General features: G+C 36.3%; 1 protein-coding gene across 4 annotated transcripts in view; it reads left to right on the forward strand.

Moving 5' to 3' along the window:
- Positions 1–812: 812 nt before the first annotated feature.
- The window catches only part of myh11a (myosin, heavy chain 11a, smooth muscle), a 29,595-nt gene continuing 12,938 nt past the window's right edge, over positions 813–17,469 (forward strand). For 3 of the 4 annotated variants that reach the window (XM_052559694.1, XM_052559695.1, XM_052559697.1), the window contains exons 1-12: positions 813–978; positions 5,181–5,543; positions 6,039–6,195; positions 8,759–8,786; positions 12,979–13,078; positions 13,501–13,527; positions 16,193–16,285; positions 16,376–16,439; positions 16,573–16,671; positions 16,832–16,975; positions 17,088–17,183; positions 17,277–17,395. In XM_052559694.1, coding sequence (XP_052415654.1) covers positions 5,202–5,543; positions 6,039–6,195; positions 8,759–8,786; positions 12,979–13,078; positions 13,501–13,527; positions 16,193–16,285; positions 16,376–16,439; positions 16,573–16,671; positions 16,832–16,975; positions 17,088–17,183; positions 17,277–17,395 — 1,269 coding nt within the window. In that variant the 5' untranslated portion in view covers positions 813–978; positions 5,181–5,201. The remainder of the gene's footprint in view (positions 979–5,180; positions 5,544–6,038; positions 6,196–8,758; positions 8,787–12,978; positions 13,079–13,500; positions 13,528–16,192; positions 16,286–16,375; positions 16,440–16,572; positions 16,672–16,831; positions 16,976–17,087; positions 17,184–17,276; positions 17,396–17,469) is intronic. The other variant, XM_052559696.1, reaches the window with a different exon arrangement.

The raw sequence follows: 17,469 nt of genomic DNA on the forward strand, positions 1-17,469 counted from the left end.
CATCTCATAATGGACTGTAGTTATATCTGATCAAATGCGTATTATTATTCTTTAGCTTGGGTTAAACTAATTAATTTTACTTGGTTGGAACAGCAGCTATGCTAATTATGTCTCTATCTGTTTCTCCGTTTTGACAAAGGATGTATCTAGCTTCAGTCTGGATCCAGAACACCTGAGAAGAGATGATGCTGACCCCTCAGAGGACCTCAGAAGATGCCAACCCTGAAACAACATACAGAACTACCAAATGTTGCTATAAGTTTGACTGCATCATAATAATTGATATTAATATCATCTGTTTAAGTCTTTTATTGATTTTTCTGTACATTTCTGCCATACGTACATAAACTGAGTCACCACTTATAAGCTACTACTAAATATGATTGAAACATTAATTTTCTGTAAAGTTGCTTTCCAACGATTTGTATACAATAAAATTTAATTGAAATTGAATGATGTGTGTTTAGGCTATATTAGAGAAGCTCAATTGTGCCTTAAGGAAAAATACAATGCTTGATATGAAATTATGTGCACTTTATGGATCTCAGTGGCTAGTCAACTGAATCTTTGAGCAAAAACTAACAGTTATTAAATATGGAACTGTGCTTTAATGAATTCCTGTTCACTTTCATTTTGCACTTTTATCATTGCTGTCTTCTGTCTGAGAACGCAGCGCTCGCTGTAATTAGTTGTATTCTTACAACATCTAGTGTGTTACATTGTGTTGAAACAGAACAGAACGTTTAAAAGGATGCTCGCTATACTATACTAGTAGACCGTTCACCTGAACTGTCAAAACACGCTGACCAATCACACGCAGATCGACTGTTCGGCCCCGCCCACTGATCCACATCTCAGTTTAAATTATGTTCTCATGCTTTTCTTTGTAATTTGGACTGTTCGTCTTTGGAGTACCTCGCTGTCACGGGACTCTCCAAAACCTAACTTTCCAAATCGCGGCAAGTTTTCGTCAGCCTTGTGAGTATGCATCCATATTATTTTAATAATAAGTAGTTTAAATATTACTGGTTTAGTTGTGCATACGGCGCTCACGGAGGCTTTCAGCTGTGTAAATCGATGTGAATGGTTACCAGTAAGTTGATTATTCAGTGTCATGTATGAAAAAAATTGCTTGAGTGCAGAGCTGTGTAAGGAAAACTAATCTTCCACTAAATATTGAAACCTGAAGCTTTCAACATTCATTTCCTTTGAAAGATGTTTTTGACAGTTTTTTTTATGTTTAAGTGATATTTTGCAAAAAAAGTGATATGGAAATTCTGTAAACATTTAGCCTTCTCACCCTCATGTTATTCCAAATGTTATATTTCTTACGTGAAACATAAAAAGACATGAATTTCAGGATGTTAGTGACTTAGTCACTCAAGTCACCATTTGCTTTCATTGCATCTGTGTTCCATACAGTAAAAGTGAATGGATTCTGTCAGCTGTGCTATAAAAAAATAACTTTTTTTTTAGTTTGGAACCGCATGAGGATGTGAGTAAACTATGACAGAATTACTTTGTATTCAATTAACAGAATTAAATTATAACTTTGTTGCACAGAGCAAAAGCTTTCAACAAATCAGGAATCGTTAACCTTCTAATCAAAACACCATTATAGACTATCTCATGAGAGGTTTAGATAGAAACCATGTCTTTCTATCTGCTCTTTCACGCAAAAGCTTGACTTCAGCAGAGTCTGTCATAGGAAATGGGTGAGGAAAGTGCGTAGAATGAGAGAAGCAGTGAGCCTGACAAACCAAAGAGTTTCCTGTTCTCCAAATATGGTTGTTAAATGCAGTTTCTGCTGAACGTTGTGGTGAACACCAGACAGTGTCAACTGACTGTCCTCTCATTTCCTATTGTAGTGATGACATGCACAGACTAAGTGTAGACAATAGTGTGAGAAAATGCATTAGTAAAAATGCAAAAGTAAAATGCAAGGGAAGCAGTCACTCAATTCAGTACTTAGTATGTATGGGGTCATTTATCCATTTATCCTTGAACAGTTACATGAACATTCTTAAGATATATGCTGCAGTCATACAGCTGAAAAACCTTGTGTCCTAAACCTTTTAGACCTTTCTTTCCTGTGCAGTTTAATAGAGAATAATCTGGCAGCTTTTTAATAAAGTGCCAAGCTTTAAAACGACTGCAAAAGCACTATACAATATCATTAAAGTGGCTGATACAACTCAATTTCCCAATTTTACAATGCAAGCCAACTTTTGTGATCCACAGAAAAACAAACTGGGTTTAGAACTGCATGCAAGTGAATTAGAAAATAATGCATTTCCATTTGTGTGTGAATTAGCTGTTTAGGCCTAAATCTAACTATTTTAATATCTGGCAGCTTCAGAATATCTTTCCTAGTGAAGGTAAAAGGTGTGTGCATGAGGCAGAAGTTGAGTTTAAGCAGGCTTGGCAGAAAAAGGAAGTTTAACCATTTTATTGGTAAGATTAGTAGACTTAAATTTTTACCAGTTTATTCAGTAGTGAATTAGTTTATCCAGTCCTATCATGGATCAAACATGTTTTGGTGAAAGAAAGTCTTTATGGTCATTAATGGCAAAATGATGATCTAGGAAGCATTATATTCAGTATATAGTGTCATTGCAACAGCTTTAAAGCTTGAGCTGTTGACCTTGTATGAACGTTCATCTCAGTAAAACTGTTAATATAAGACACTGAAATGCCACAGCTGCTCATGAGAAAAAGTAAACCATATGGTTGGAATGAGAAAAGGATGAGGAGGAGTAGAGAAGAGAGGAGAAAACCTTTCACAGGACCAGGGGTCACAAAAATCCATCCGCACAACACAGGGTCACATGATCTTCTGGGCATCAGGCCCACTTGAACACAGGCCAAGGCTCATTTGTGCTACCTTTTACTTCTGTCATGTCAAAAAAGCTGAATTTTTATTTGAAATAAAACATAGCCTTAACTTTTTAGATTGGATTTTGGAGAGTACGTTTGGAGTGAAACTGTTGATCCATTGAAAGCTCAATGACCTTCAAGTGCTGAAATGAAAGTGATGTGAATCTATGTAGAGGACACAGGAAATTCCCTCATTTAATTAAATCAGCTTATCATAGAAAAATGTTGTTTGTTTGTCTCGCCCCCAAATGATTATAGGCCGTTTACCATTTTCCATTCGTTGTGTTTCCAACAGGCGAGTTTTTTACGATTTTGTCGCTTTTTGGACAAAATAATGCAGACTCCTCATGTAAAACAAAGAGCATTTACAGATTCCCTTCTAAGAAACGCTCAATATTTTATACTTTCAGAATGTGTCAGCACGTTAAATTCATCTAGTCTTCTTTCTACAACACGGGCTCTGAAGAAACACAAAAGATGAGATATTATGTTTTAGTCATTCTCCATTGCCGCATGAGCAAGTACAACACTTTGATTGTTGGTTTTAGATTTTATGCAAATTTTTGCATAAAAGAGTAAAATGACTTTGGTGCCGGTTGTCCTGCCTATAATTTAGAATATAAGTTTGCAGTTTATTTATTTTATTTTTTTTAATGAACTTATGCTAGAAAGTAAGTAGGTGAGAAAAATATTTTTCCTGTTTTACAATAACCATACAATGTGAATGTACAAACAATGGATAGTTATAAATGTCAGAGGAAATTGGTTCATATCTAAGGCGTAGCTTTGGAATTGTTTCCCCAACTTGCTTTTAAAGCTCTGTGGCTGTATGAAGCTGCACCTGCTGTTTGCCAACTCTACTGTACTTGAAAATACTTGTGTAAACTTCCCTATATCAGCCCACCAGGGGAAGGGAAGGGTGAGTGAAAATGGCAGGAAAATCAGACCCCCTCCAGCCTCTGACTGTCCCTGCCTAATGTTATCATTTTGGAATAAACTGCGAGTCCGGCTGGAGACATACTATTCCCTATAAGGGCTTTGTTTGGGAGTTCACTTGCTTCTGCTGTTTAGGTCGACAGAGCGTCCACTGACTTGAAGGCAGCCTTATATGGTCATCACAGCACGGGACCACAGCTGAACTCCAAAAGTAACAAGAAAAACAGCATTCGCTGTGGAGATTATCACATGATTATATATGTTTAGCCCATCGGGATGTTATGTACAGTTTTTGGCTTGACTGAGTGGTTGTTTAATCAATACTGATAACATTATTTTATATTTCCCAAGCATTTTTCTTACCCTTTCATCTAAATAGAGGATAATTGTGGTTCCCTCCAACTCCGTGACCGCTGCAATGTTTGTTAAGGAACATTTTGGTTTGATTGGTGAACTCTGCAAAAGCTACACTGTACGTAGTGTTAGTGAATTCAAACTAGAACCAAAATTCATCCATGAATGATGTTGATTGATGTTGCATATTCAATTGATAGGCCTTGAACATTGTGGTAGACCCCAGTGTGTGTGTGTGTGTGTGTGTGTGTGTGTGTGTGTGTGTGTGTGTGTGTTTAAGACCCCAATGGCAATGGACTTTTTTATAGGAATAAAGTAAGTAAAGGGTTTTATTTTTAAATATGCACTTATTCAATTTTATTTGCATGCCGGATATGTTGAAAATGCAATTTTTGTAAATGAATTTGGTTGAAATGTTTGCAAATAATACTTTTATGTTAAAATATGCATCAATTCAATCTTATTTGTATACCTAATATGTAAAAAAAAAAGCAAAACATAAAAAAATGATTCTTGTCCCATCACATTCAGTTCTGTATTAAAAGGATCATTTAAATGACAGCATATATTTTCCAATTCAAAGTAACAAAATTTGAGTTAATTACATCTAACCTTGCACCCTACTGAAGAGCTGTGGTGAAATTAACGCCCGGTTTCTGTGAACAGTAAAGCTCCGCCTTCTTTGAGATAACTAACTTCAAGAGTAATGAGGGCAACAATTCGACCATCAGAAATAAAAAATAAAAAATAAAAAAAGTAATGTGCCAAATATTTTGGGGACAATTTGGCCATTTCTAATTGTTTGGGGAGACCTCAGTGGTATTACAGCCCTTGCCTTGAATAGTTTTCCACCTTTAGCACCTTGTATTTAATTAAAGTCCATTGCACAGATCCAATATTGTGGCCAATAATGTTTAAAATGATTATTAGTAGTGTTGCAGGGTCTTGCAAAAAGAGAATTTTGTTCACAAAAAAAAACATTGTTTAAAAATCTGTTTTCCTCTTCATTCTAGTTGTCGTAACCCAGCATCAAGATGACGAAAAAGACCCTGAGTGAGGATGAGAAATTCCTTTTCACAGACCGAGACTTCATTAACAGTTCTGTCGCCCAGGCAGATTGGTCAGCCAAAAAGCTGGTATGGATCCCATCTGAAAAACATGGTTTTGAGTCAGCCAGCATCAAAGAGGAACGTGGCGATGAGGTACTGGTGGAGTTGGTGGACAATGGAAAGAAAATCACTGTCAACAAAGATGACATCCAGAAGATGAACCCACCCAAATTCAGCAAGGTGGAGGATATGGCAGAACTCACCTGCCTGAATGAAGCATCTGTTCTCCATAACCTGAGGGAGAGGTACTACTCCGGACTCATCTATGTGAGTATGCCATACTGCGTTTAAATTTTAAATAAATGAATGCTTAATAAATTATAACAAGTATGCATTTACACAGCTGAATTAGGCTTACTGATTCATTGTGACCAAACCAATGCAAAATAAAAATGCACTGACAAGTTTTAGGTTAAAATGGCAATCATGATTTACAAACTCTAAAGCTTAAGAAAGAGGAACTATACATTTCCCAAGGGTGAGGGGTTATATAACTACCACAGGCCTCCAAATTATGTTTGCACTCTGGTAACAAACCATTAGTTAACACATTTTCTGTCTTCCATATGGAATATGATTCACCTCAGCTTTCAAATATTTTGAGTTATAATATACAGACTCAAACCAAACTTCCTTTAATGTAAATTTTACGGCACATTGCATGGCTCATTACTGCGCTGCCGTGTCTCTTTGTTGTGCTTTACTTGATGAATTCATAACACTTCATAAACAGTGGAAAACCCAGATGTTATCTTTCTTCAGACATATTCCGGGCTGTTTTGCGTGGTGGTTAACCCCTATAAAATGCTGCCAATCTACTCCGAGAAGATCATTGACATGTACAAAGGCAAAAAGCGCCACGAGGTACCTCCCCACATCTACTCCATCACAGACAACGCTTACAGGAACATGATGCAAGGTGAGGCCTGGCCCGCTGGACATTGACACATTCTCTTCTCTTTACAACATCTCAATCTTTGGATTTCACAATAGCCATTGTCTTTGAAACTTCAAACTCAAATGCATCCCAAAGGCATGTTTATTTTACTAATTGGCATCAGAACAGTGTATCAGTGTGCTCTTTGAATGTCATTCTTGTTTGTTGAAATGAAGTGTAGAAGCTCATATTTCTCCAGGTTGTCTTTGGTGTGAGGAAAGCATTCACACATGTGTCAGCAGGTCACACATTTAATGCCATTTTAACACTTTTAAACTTTCAAACGATTTTAAAAAGCTGCTGTTACCCACAGCAGTTTGAAGCTGTGTTATTGAGTAAATTGAGGTGCTAAATGAAAAGAAGAATATCGGAAAGATGTTTAACACCTCAGTGTAGTTCTTGTGTTGCCAATGAATTTTTTAATCAGCTCATGTTAATGAACTGGAGTCAGATAAAGAAAAGATAAGTGAACAAAACCTCTCTGCAATGTTTGCAATGGAATATCTCAGAAATGTAAAGCTTGCAAAATATGCTTTCAAAAAGCAGAAGCAGGAAGATGCATTGTCACGCTGTTCCTCAAGAGTAATTCTGCTAAGTTCACTTCTCATTAAGCTGTTTACATTAGACAAGGGCCGAACGATCATGCTCAAACCCTGTAAATTCATGCAGATCATTGCACAATGTCGTGTTGTGTTCACAGTGAGACTCATTTCCTGCTGTATGAAGACTGGTGATAACAGTTACTTGTTCATAACACAAAATTAATACATTTATAGCACCTAAACACCACATGACAAGACATCTTTAACATGTTTTGATGGATTCCTACAGCAGCTATATCCTGCTGCAGCTGATGACGAGTATAAATCCTGCATGATCAGCCATGAGCGTCAGTATTCACATTCCTGCTCAGGCTTACACTGATCTCTCTTTGAAGTCCAGCAAGGTTCACACGCTTGACCGAGTGGTGTGGCCTTGTCGTAATCCCATATGGGATGGAATAGAAAGGAATGAAATAGTTTTTAGATTATTTATGATAGTGCTTTGGCAGCCAAAAATCTTGAACATGTTTTTTTGTTTTTTTAAGGATTCTGTAGGTTTATCGGTTTGTCCCTGACTGTGCCTTTATATTAATCCGATTGCATGAAACAGTTGCAGAACCACTGCATTTTAATTACGATCCAAACAAACATGCTACATTTTAGTATGAGCAGTTTTTAATGTTAATTAGATTGTATAATTTCAAAATTTAAAGCTAAAGCAGAATAGTCTGTAGCTTTGTGAAATTATGTTAAATAAAACATATCTGTACCAAACAAAAACAGCTGACAGGGTGCATGAGAATGCAAATTCACTCTAAGACTTAAGGCCAGGAAACATCAAGCTGGCCTTTTTTTATTTTACTATGTGAGAACTTGATGTGTAGTGTGAGATAGGCTTGGCTTTGTTGGACACAGCAACAGTAACTAAGGCTGAGTTTTTTCAAAGATTCAATTCACGACTTTCTACATTGCTTAGCCACTGCGTTTTTTTTTTTGTTTTTTTCATGCCGTGTGTAATTTAAACCAGTTTCCAATTAGAACTGGTATATCACACATCACTAATTTATGATAATAAATATTTTGTATTTGAATCTATAGAGTCATTATTGTATGTAACTGGGGTAAAACAATACCTGTGCATCTTGTTTTCATCAAACTCTCTGGCTGAGGTGCAGTTTCCCCATCAGTGTATTTAGATGTGGTATTCTGTGTTCTGAATGCCTCGATTTGTGCCTTAATTAGGAAGAAACAAGGGAACAGACTTCATGCTGTATGTGGAAACCTGCCCAGCTTAAGTCATATCCAAAATGAGCAATAGTCATTCATTGTGTTTACAACAGAAGACATTCTATAGTGCTTGAGCAGAACCAGCGAGCTCACATTCAGCTGATTAGCTGGTTGGGCGTCCGCCCAGCCTCCAGAATCATAGATAAGAACAAGCTCTATCCTATTTAAATTTGAACTATAAATTCATTGACTTAGGATTGTTCATAGATTATCATATTTTGTTTGACTTAATCAAATACTTCTTTAATAAATGATCCAATAATGTATGTTTATTTATTTTTTTTGATTCCGCTTTCTAAACAATCACTGTTGTACGGTTAGGATTAAAAAACCTTAAATGGAGCCGAGGTCATCTGAGAAGGTTTTCTAATTTTAGCAGCATGAATCAATGATTATCCCATTGTTGAACTCAGTAAGAATTGTGTTGCATCTCCCAAGAGAAGAGTGGAGTCAATTTCTTCTTCAGCAAATCAAATTGCTGCACTGGAAATCAAAGATTATTAGATTATGTGCATTATTGGATGCTGTAATAACAATGGTATTCATCATAGACCAGTTTAGTTACTGTCAAGAACTTTTCCCCCTTAGGCTTAAAAGCAGCCCTTATGTATTTCATGATATTCAAAAACGACATGGTATACTGTCTTGCAGTTTCCATAAGCACCAGCCTGACAGTTTCCTTGGGTCGTTGTAATGTCTGTCATTTCTTTCTACAGATCGAGAGGACCAGTCTATTCTTTGCACGTGAGTGCTTTTCATTGTTTTATTTGCATCACTGAAATAACTGCTTTGAGTCTAACAAGTATCCCTGCTGTATCTCAATTTTAAAGTGTCCTTAAATTATGGGAAGGCACTATATAAATTACACTTATTAGTATTATTAAAGTACTGCTTCTCAACCAGGACTTCCAGTGAGCTGCAGAATTAATTTTTAAAATACATGAATGAAAAAATACATAAAATCAAACCTCATTTTATAACATAAATCACATATCATATACTGTACACTCTCCCTAAACAACTTATAATATTGTTCTAATTGAAGAACATATAGAATCATGGTTAATTAAATTTAAATAAATACGCCCAGTTTATTTTAATTTAAAAAAACTTATTTTTTCATACTTACAGCTGAAATATCTTATCCCTTATGAAAATTAACCATGGTTTTACTACAAAAAATAACATGGTTACTTTAGTTAAATCATGGTCACCGCAAATTCACAAACTAATGGAATTTGAAGTAAAACTCTGGTTATAAAAATGGTAATCAATACAGAAAAAGAAAACATTGTTACACTTTTACCATAATAAAACCATGTTTATTTTCATAAGGGTAATGGCTGAAACACAATTACAAATAGATATAGACAGGTAGAGCTAAACTTGATTGCCTAAATTGAATACCTGGCAACCTTGTTTTGAATAGCTCTGAGAAATCTAAAATTTGTGTAACATCAGGGTTTTGTAAAAAGTCTTAATTTTAACAAAAAAAAAGGTTTTTGAAATGTTTTTTGCTTAATTTTCTTTAAAGGGATCATATCATTATCTTGTGTAACAGAATATGTTGACATGCTTTAATGTTAAAAAAACACATTATTTTTCAAATACTGTACATTATTGTAGGCCCCGCCTCTCTCAAACGTGTAATTTTCTACAAAGTCCCTCCTTCTGACAAGCGCAGTCTGCTCTGATTGGCCAACTGACCCAGTGCATTGTGATTGGCTGAACACAGCAAGCACTCGTCGGAAATGTAACGCCCCTTTCCATAATGGAGCTTCATCTTTCAAAATAAATGTAAATACAGTTAATAATGTCCTTAGTTTGACCATCAGTTCAAGCCCGAAAGAGGAACAGAGTCACCTGACAGATACAGTGATGAAGCTCTTATGTGTCAGCAGTACACAGGCCACGGACGGTTAAGACAGCTGACTCCACTGTGTAACCATCTGTCTCTCTCTTACATACACGCGATTTGAACATTCAATAGCAAATACTTAAATTAATAACAAAACATACTTACAGTAGCTGATTCAGAGGCACCAGATTTTCGTAGCAAACTCAGAATTACCTCCTCTCCTCGGTTCACGGAACAGTCTTGCATAAAATGTGTTGCTTTTCTGTTGTAAGTAATCTTAAAGATTCCTAAATGCATCTACTTTCAGAAGGCCAAATAAAGTACTTCTGCTTTCACCTAGATACACAGCATCTTCCTGACATGACAGCTTCAACACTAGCTGCGGTTACTGGAACCACACCTTCTTTCTTTGTGTGAAAATTTGGCCGCATTACACAAATATTTCCACATTGTGATGCAGATATGTGGGGGCGTGTTTGAATGAGCCGTTTTAGGGGGACATGGCAGAGTCTTAACTTTGATAAAGAATATATCTTTGGATTTGAGACTTTAATCTTTGCAAATTAACAGATCTTCTTCATGCACCAAGAGCTTGTAACAGTCCAAAGAGAAAGGCAAAAATGAAATCGCATCAAATGACCCCTGTAAACACAGCATTTTAATCACATTGCAGATGAAGCCATATGATGTTATTCAGTGTCATCTGACAGCGGTTAAAGGCATGTCATCTGTGTCAGTGGTTACTGTTTACATTCCTCAAAAAAAAAAACAGTTTTGACAAATTTAGACTAATGATAAACACATCAAGACCCTTTTAATTTAATATTTAACGATTAAAATGTGGCTGCAACCACATTCTTCTACTATCACATTTTTAAAAAAGTTCTCAGCAGTGGGAACAAGGCAGATGAACCTCAAGGGTCATGTCTCCTCAGAGTCGGCCTACTCACAGGAAATGTGCCCCCTGTCCTGATTCTAAATCCAGATCAAGCATGTTGGCTTCAATTATGCTTGTTTTTGAGTCATTACTGGGCATTTGGTTTGCATCTGTGTAGGCCCCGCAACAAAATTGCCTGTCCTGAAAAAAACAAAAAAAAACGTGTGAAAATAGCTGTTGCTCTACTGAAAAGACATAAAATGATGTTCAAGGGTCATGTTCATTGTTATACATCTGTGTGGTAATAAAACAGCTGTGAAATATGCGGATGTTAAAATAAAATGGTGTTGATTCGATGTGTCAGTGTGGGAGGCACCCATAAATACTGTCTGCAAACTTCCTCTGAGTGTGGAATAGGAAACGGAAGCCATTTAAACTGCTCTAGGGCAACCGTTGCTAGGGCATAGAATTCTCTAATGACATCAGGATGTTTCTGCTTGGCCCAACGCTCTCATGGAGACCCTTTTTGGAGACTGGGAATGACCACCAAAGAGTATTAATAAGAAGGTGCCGTTAAACTGGTAAAAACACATGGATTGTTAAAAACCACTGATCTGAGTGCTCTATGAAAAATCCATACGTATTTTCCCATATCCTTGTGGTGTATGGGAATGGTCCAGTGCTTCAATCCCCATTTGGCAGCAGTAACCATAACCATCATGAATTTTACAGTGGATCAGTGGATCTAAAAACAATGCATTGTGAAGTGCCCCATAAAATGGCTTTATATGTGTTGAGTGAAGTGATCTGAGGGCATCCTGCTCCAGCCAAAGAACCAGCCCTTGGGCTGCAGCAGGGCCTGTAGATCCCGGCTCAGTTTTCCTAATATGGAAATGTTAGCTTTCAGAATGAAGGTTCAATCATATCTCTTTCCTATCACAGAAGGCAATAGTGCACTGTAACCCCTTGTAACAAGGTAAATTATAGATGATAATTAAAAAAATCTATCAAAAAATCTACATATGTGTATGTATGTGTATATATATATATATATATATATATATATATATATATATATAAATTATGTTCTTTTGAACTTCACAATCTCCACAAAAATATTAAGCAGCACAAATATTGTCAACTTTATTTATAAGAAACATTTATTGAGCAGCAAATCAGGATATTAGAATGATTCAAGAAGAACCATGTGACACTGAAGACTGCAGTAATGATGCTGAAAATTCAGCTTCGCAACACAGGGATAAATTCCATTTAAAAAAACAGACAACAGTTATTTTAAATTGTAATATTTCACAATATTCCTTTTTAAGGTGTTTTTTTTTCTTTTTTCTTTTTTAATGCAGCCTTGGTGAACATAAGAGATGTCAAAAACACTTATTAAAAAAAAAATTCTAATGATTTATACTTTTCTTGGTATCTCTGTTCATGTATTTTGTATTCACAGCCATTACTTTTCCTCTGTTGATGGTCATAAATATGGCAGACAACCTGAAAAGACCTGTCAAAACCTGTACTGATTTTTATTACATTAAAGGTGCTGTAGGGAACTTTTGTAAAAAAAATATTTTTTACATATTTATTAAACCTGTCATTATTTCCTTACAGTAGAATATGAGACAGATAATCTATGAAAAAAATCAAGCTCCTCTGGCTCCTCCCAGTGGTCCTATTGCCATTTGCAGAAACTCCATCGCTCCCGGTAAAAAATAACCAATCAGAGCTACGGTCCGTAACTTTGTTTGTGTTCAAAATGTAGAAAAATTTATTTAATAAGCGAGTATACAATGAATCCATTTTCCAAACCGTGTTTTTGGCTTGTCCTTAATCACTAGGGTGCACCTATAATAAGTGTTTATATTCGGACTATTTTAGATTGCTTCGGGGATACCGTGGCGGAGTAACCCAGTACCTTTGTGATTCTTCATAGACATAAACAGAGAGAAGTAGTTCCGGCTACGATGTTCTTCCGCAAGACGCAAGCAGTTCTGTTTATTAACCGCTAGAGCGTCAAAAGTTCCCTACTGCAGCTTTAATACAACTAAAACCTAGTCTCACCTAAAACTGTAATATTGTTCTTTTGATGCCTCGCCAAACAAAAAAAAAAAGAAAATTGGTATTTTGATCATAGGTATTACTGAATGAAAGAACAGTTTTATCATTTACTGTTGCTTTCTTCCTAGTGGAGAATCAGGTGCTGGGAAGACAGAAAACACCAAGAAAGTCATCCAGTATTTGGCTGTAGTGGCCTCGTCCCACAAAGGCAAGAAAGACACAAGCGCTGTAAGTACAAATAGTCTGAATAATTCTTTCTCTGTTTGATAACCTGTCTCTTTTGATAACCTCTGTCCTTTGCTTTGACCTCATTCTTTTGAATCAAAGTCTGACATTCTGAATCCTTTTAAATCACTAAAGTAATGATGTGCAGAGGTCAAACTGTGAACAGATAAGAACACTCATTTCAGTCTTTAATGTTTGATATCATATCCCATTTATCACAAGATTATGTTGTCTCTTGTACTGGCTGTTATTTTGCCTGATACTGAAATATGTTTTGATTATATGCTGCTGAGCCATTTGTATCCCAAGGAAATCAAGACTTCTACATATGCTAAAGGAAAACCAGTGAATGCAACAGAATGCTCTTAGTTTACACTTTTCTAATGACAATTTCCTTAATTTCCTTAATGAATTTCCTCAAATAGCAACATACAGGACAACAGTTTGCCTATGTGAGTAAAAAGGATTGTGTACAACTCCTTCTTGTGTGGGTTTGAGAGTTTGCATGCTTGAGTTTCTCACTGAGAGTGACATTAGACAAGTCTTACATGGAGGGACCCTTAAACCACCCGAATGGCTACTGTTTAAATGTTGTAGACAATGTGCCAAAGAGCTCCAGTGTTTGCATGATGGTTAAAAAATCATTAGATAAAAATAATGAAATCAAGATTATGCCGTTAGATCACGTGTGTGCCATTCCCCCATCTGAGATGTGGTTAACTTTTTCTTTGCCAGAGCGGATGCCTGGTATTGAAACGGTGTGTCTGAGCACAGTGTGTGTGCATGCCAACGTATAGCCTTTTGAATTGTTGATCTTACATCCTTTCTCATTTTTCCTTGATCACTAATTAATCTACCACAGGTTAATGTGCATCATCTGTCAAGCTCATATGTGTGTGCATTAGGAATATTAATACCATCTCAGTGTAGATCTGTGCTAATGTGTACTTACGAGGTACGATACATGAGATATGCAAGGAAACCAAAATATATGCACACATTATAGCTGGTTTTAGGATTTTTTTTTGCATAACTGCCATGCATATGAGCTTTAAAGGTATGCCCATAATAGTTATGCTTTTGGTTCTTAAAGTAGTTTTGTTACACTTGAATGCACTACTTTGAAATTTCCTAAACACTCCTTCTGATATCCTATTAATCGTATTTATTTGGCGTCTGAATAGTTCAAGGTTGAAATTATTGGTGTTTTTTTCTTTAGGTGAAACTTAAATAAGGCGAATTGTATGTGAGGGAGAGAGAACATCAGAGTATGTGAGTGGAGTGAATCGACAGTTATTTTCTAACTCCACTCAGGGTTTTTTTTTTTTTTTATTATTCCGTCTTGTTGTTTGTTCTACACTGACTGGCGTGAGAAATTTGCACCCAATTAATTTTCCTGCTGTATTCTCTAATGATGTTTTCTAACTTCATAAACATTGATTCAAAAAACGATGGCCCATTAGCATGATTGTTTGTGTGTTTGAAAGTTTGAATAGTCTACTGATCTTGAAGATTAGACTTTAGTTTAATGTAAAAGAACACTTCTGGTTCATTTACACGACGATGATGCATTAAAGCGAAAAATGTTTTACTCTTGCATTTTGGGATTTTTAGTTTTGTTTGTTTGTTTCATTGCCATCCGTACACAAAAACATTTACACCAATTCATGAGAATGCTGTATTATGTTACACCAAGCCAGTAGTTCACTTTGTAAAGAAACACAACATGTCTGTATTTCAAAACTTAGCATTTTTTTAGGACCTCAAAATGAATGACCAAAAAGATTAAAAATTTTACGGTTTTAGTTGAAAACAATGTTTTGTAAACGCCCCTTAGCCCACACTTTAAAGTCCCCTACGCTGCACCATTTGTCATAAATTTTTCAAAACATTTTTCATTTTTGTCTTCTCCAACTTTCTTTTCTTCTGAGCGCTTAATAGTTTATCAAATTTGTTTAAAACGCATTGAATTCTTGCTGACATTTAATTGCACTATGGGTTATTTTTTTACTTGTTATATTTGCGATGGAGCACAAGAGAAAACACTAATGTTTTGAGTGAAATATAACGCAACGCAACTCCACTGCACATTCCTCTTCCATCCCACGTCACTCACATACTCTGACTAGCACTCTGTGGACCAATGAAGCTGTCATCTGCTGATATGATTTGCCCTGAGACCACTGAGAGAAGCTTTCAAAATCAGCCAAGTGCTTTTTGGAATGTTGATACAGTCTACCAACTCTGTCCTCTTCTTCCCAACAATCTCTCTCTCTCTCAGCAGTCTCTCTGTCTCCATCATTCTAAATGTCACTTCTTCTGTTTCCTTTCTAGTTTACTTTATTTTTCTTTGTCAGTGTCTGAAGCTATCAGCGATCTTCTTTTCTTCTCAGCGGCAAGCTGTCTCTGGTAGATATTTTCTTTTTCTCGATATTTTCTTTTTTTGATGCTCAATAAGAAAGTAATCGAAAGTTTGTGTCACGGTTGAAACCTTTTTCTGCCTCGTCTAAGTCTAAAAATGAGAAATTAATTATGTGGTCAAATGACACAAGAGGCTTTGTGATGCAAAGGCAGCATTATGCTCTCTAAGGACTCTGTTTCATCCCACTGAGTAACTTTTATCTTTTTTAGTGAACACTTGAAGATCTATTACTGAGATCCATTTCATTATCCCCATTGATATGTCCTTTTTCTACATGCTAAGTATGACCTCAACCAATTCTCTTGATATCCTTGTATAAAGTGGACATGCTTGGCAGGGCTTTTCACTGCATAAGATTTGGCAGCGGATAGAACAGCATTCTTTTGATCTAAGGGGATTATGCCCATCTAAATGGACATGACCTAATTGTTCGTGCACTGTTTAAGACTTGAATCTTAAGTATCTGAAGCACACATGTTAAGAAATGATTTGGGGCATTTTGTAATTTTGTCCTGCCAAACATTTATAATTAAAAAGTGGCATTGTATACTCTAATTGTATACGCCTTTTGTTAGTTGTCTTATTTTTTTTTTCTTTTTAATTCCAATCTTCTGGCATGTCCCATTCTCCTTTTATCTTCCTTGAAGTGTTTTCTATGGAATGATTCTCATTACTTTCTAACTCTGGTACTGTAGGGTGAGCTGGAAAAGCAACTACTGCAGGCCAATCCAATTCTAGAGGCCTTTGGTAATGCCAAGACCATCAAGAATGACAACTCTTCCCGATTCGTAAGTTTGCGAATGCTGTATGATAGCATTTTTTACCCCGATCAACCAAGACTGTAATTTATTAATGGTTTCAAAATCATTTCTTTACAGGGCAAATTTATCCGCATTAACTTTGATGTGACAGGTTTCATAGTTGGAGCCAACATAGAGACCTGTATCCTTAATGACTTGAATAAGCCAAATACATATGCAGATCAATCTCAGATCCTGAATTAATAAACAATTAGAATATCAATTGAAACATTTTATCTCTGCAAAGTTTCACCTTAATGTCCAAATGACTTCAGATCTGTTAGAGAAATCTCGTTGTATCAGACAAGCAAAAACTGAAAGAGCTTTCCACATCTTCTACTACATGGTAGCTGGAGCAAAGGACAAATTACGCGGTAGGTGGAGACACTTCAATTTGTCAGAACATACTGGCATATGGTGACAGTTTTTCATGGATATAAACCTAATGACTTAGATTTATAAATTAATGGATATTCTTGCATAAACTGTACTGTTGCTGTGATATTTTGAGGGATTTTTATTCTCTATTGGCAGAGGAGCTTTTGCTTGAAAACTTCAGCAACTACCGTTTCCTCTCGGCTGGCCATGTCCAGATTCCAGGCAACCAGGATGATGAAATGTATGAAGAAACCATGGAGGCCATGGATATCATGGGCTTCACTGTTGAAGAAAGAACAGGTATTAAATGCAGTGAAAAATACACACTGTGTCTATAAAACAAAACACGTTTAGAGACATTGAGACATTAGTAAGATAAATTGAAATTGAGAAATTGTATTTATTTTGTCAGATGTCCTCAAAGTTGTCTCAACTGTGCTTCAGTTGGGTAACATTGAGTTCAAAAAAGAGAGGAACCAGGAACAGGCTACCATGCCAGACAACACAGGTCAGAAACATTGGGGAAAATGCCCGATTAAAGATTTCTCAGGCTAATATAATCATCAATAAATGACTTCTGAAATGTGTGTCTTATTCTCAGCCGCCCAGAAAGTTTGCCATCTCCAAGGCATTAATGTGACAGACTTCACAAGAGCCATTCTGACGCCACGCATTAAAGTGGGTCGTGAGGTTGTGCAGAAGGCCCAAACCAAAGAACAGGTGAAGAGAGTGTAGTTGTGACTTATGTAATGAAACTGGCAATCCCCTGCATGATTGTCATTATGGAAGTACGT

Source organism: Carassius gibelio, chromosome B6 (genome assembly GCF_023724105.1).
Source record: "Carassius gibelio isolate Cgi1373 ecotype wild population from Czech Republic chromosome B6, carGib1.2-hapl.c, whole genome shotgun sequence".
Taxonomy (NCBI): Eukaryota; Metazoa; Chordata; class Actinopteri; order Cypriniformes; family Cyprinidae; genus Carassius; species Carassius gibelio.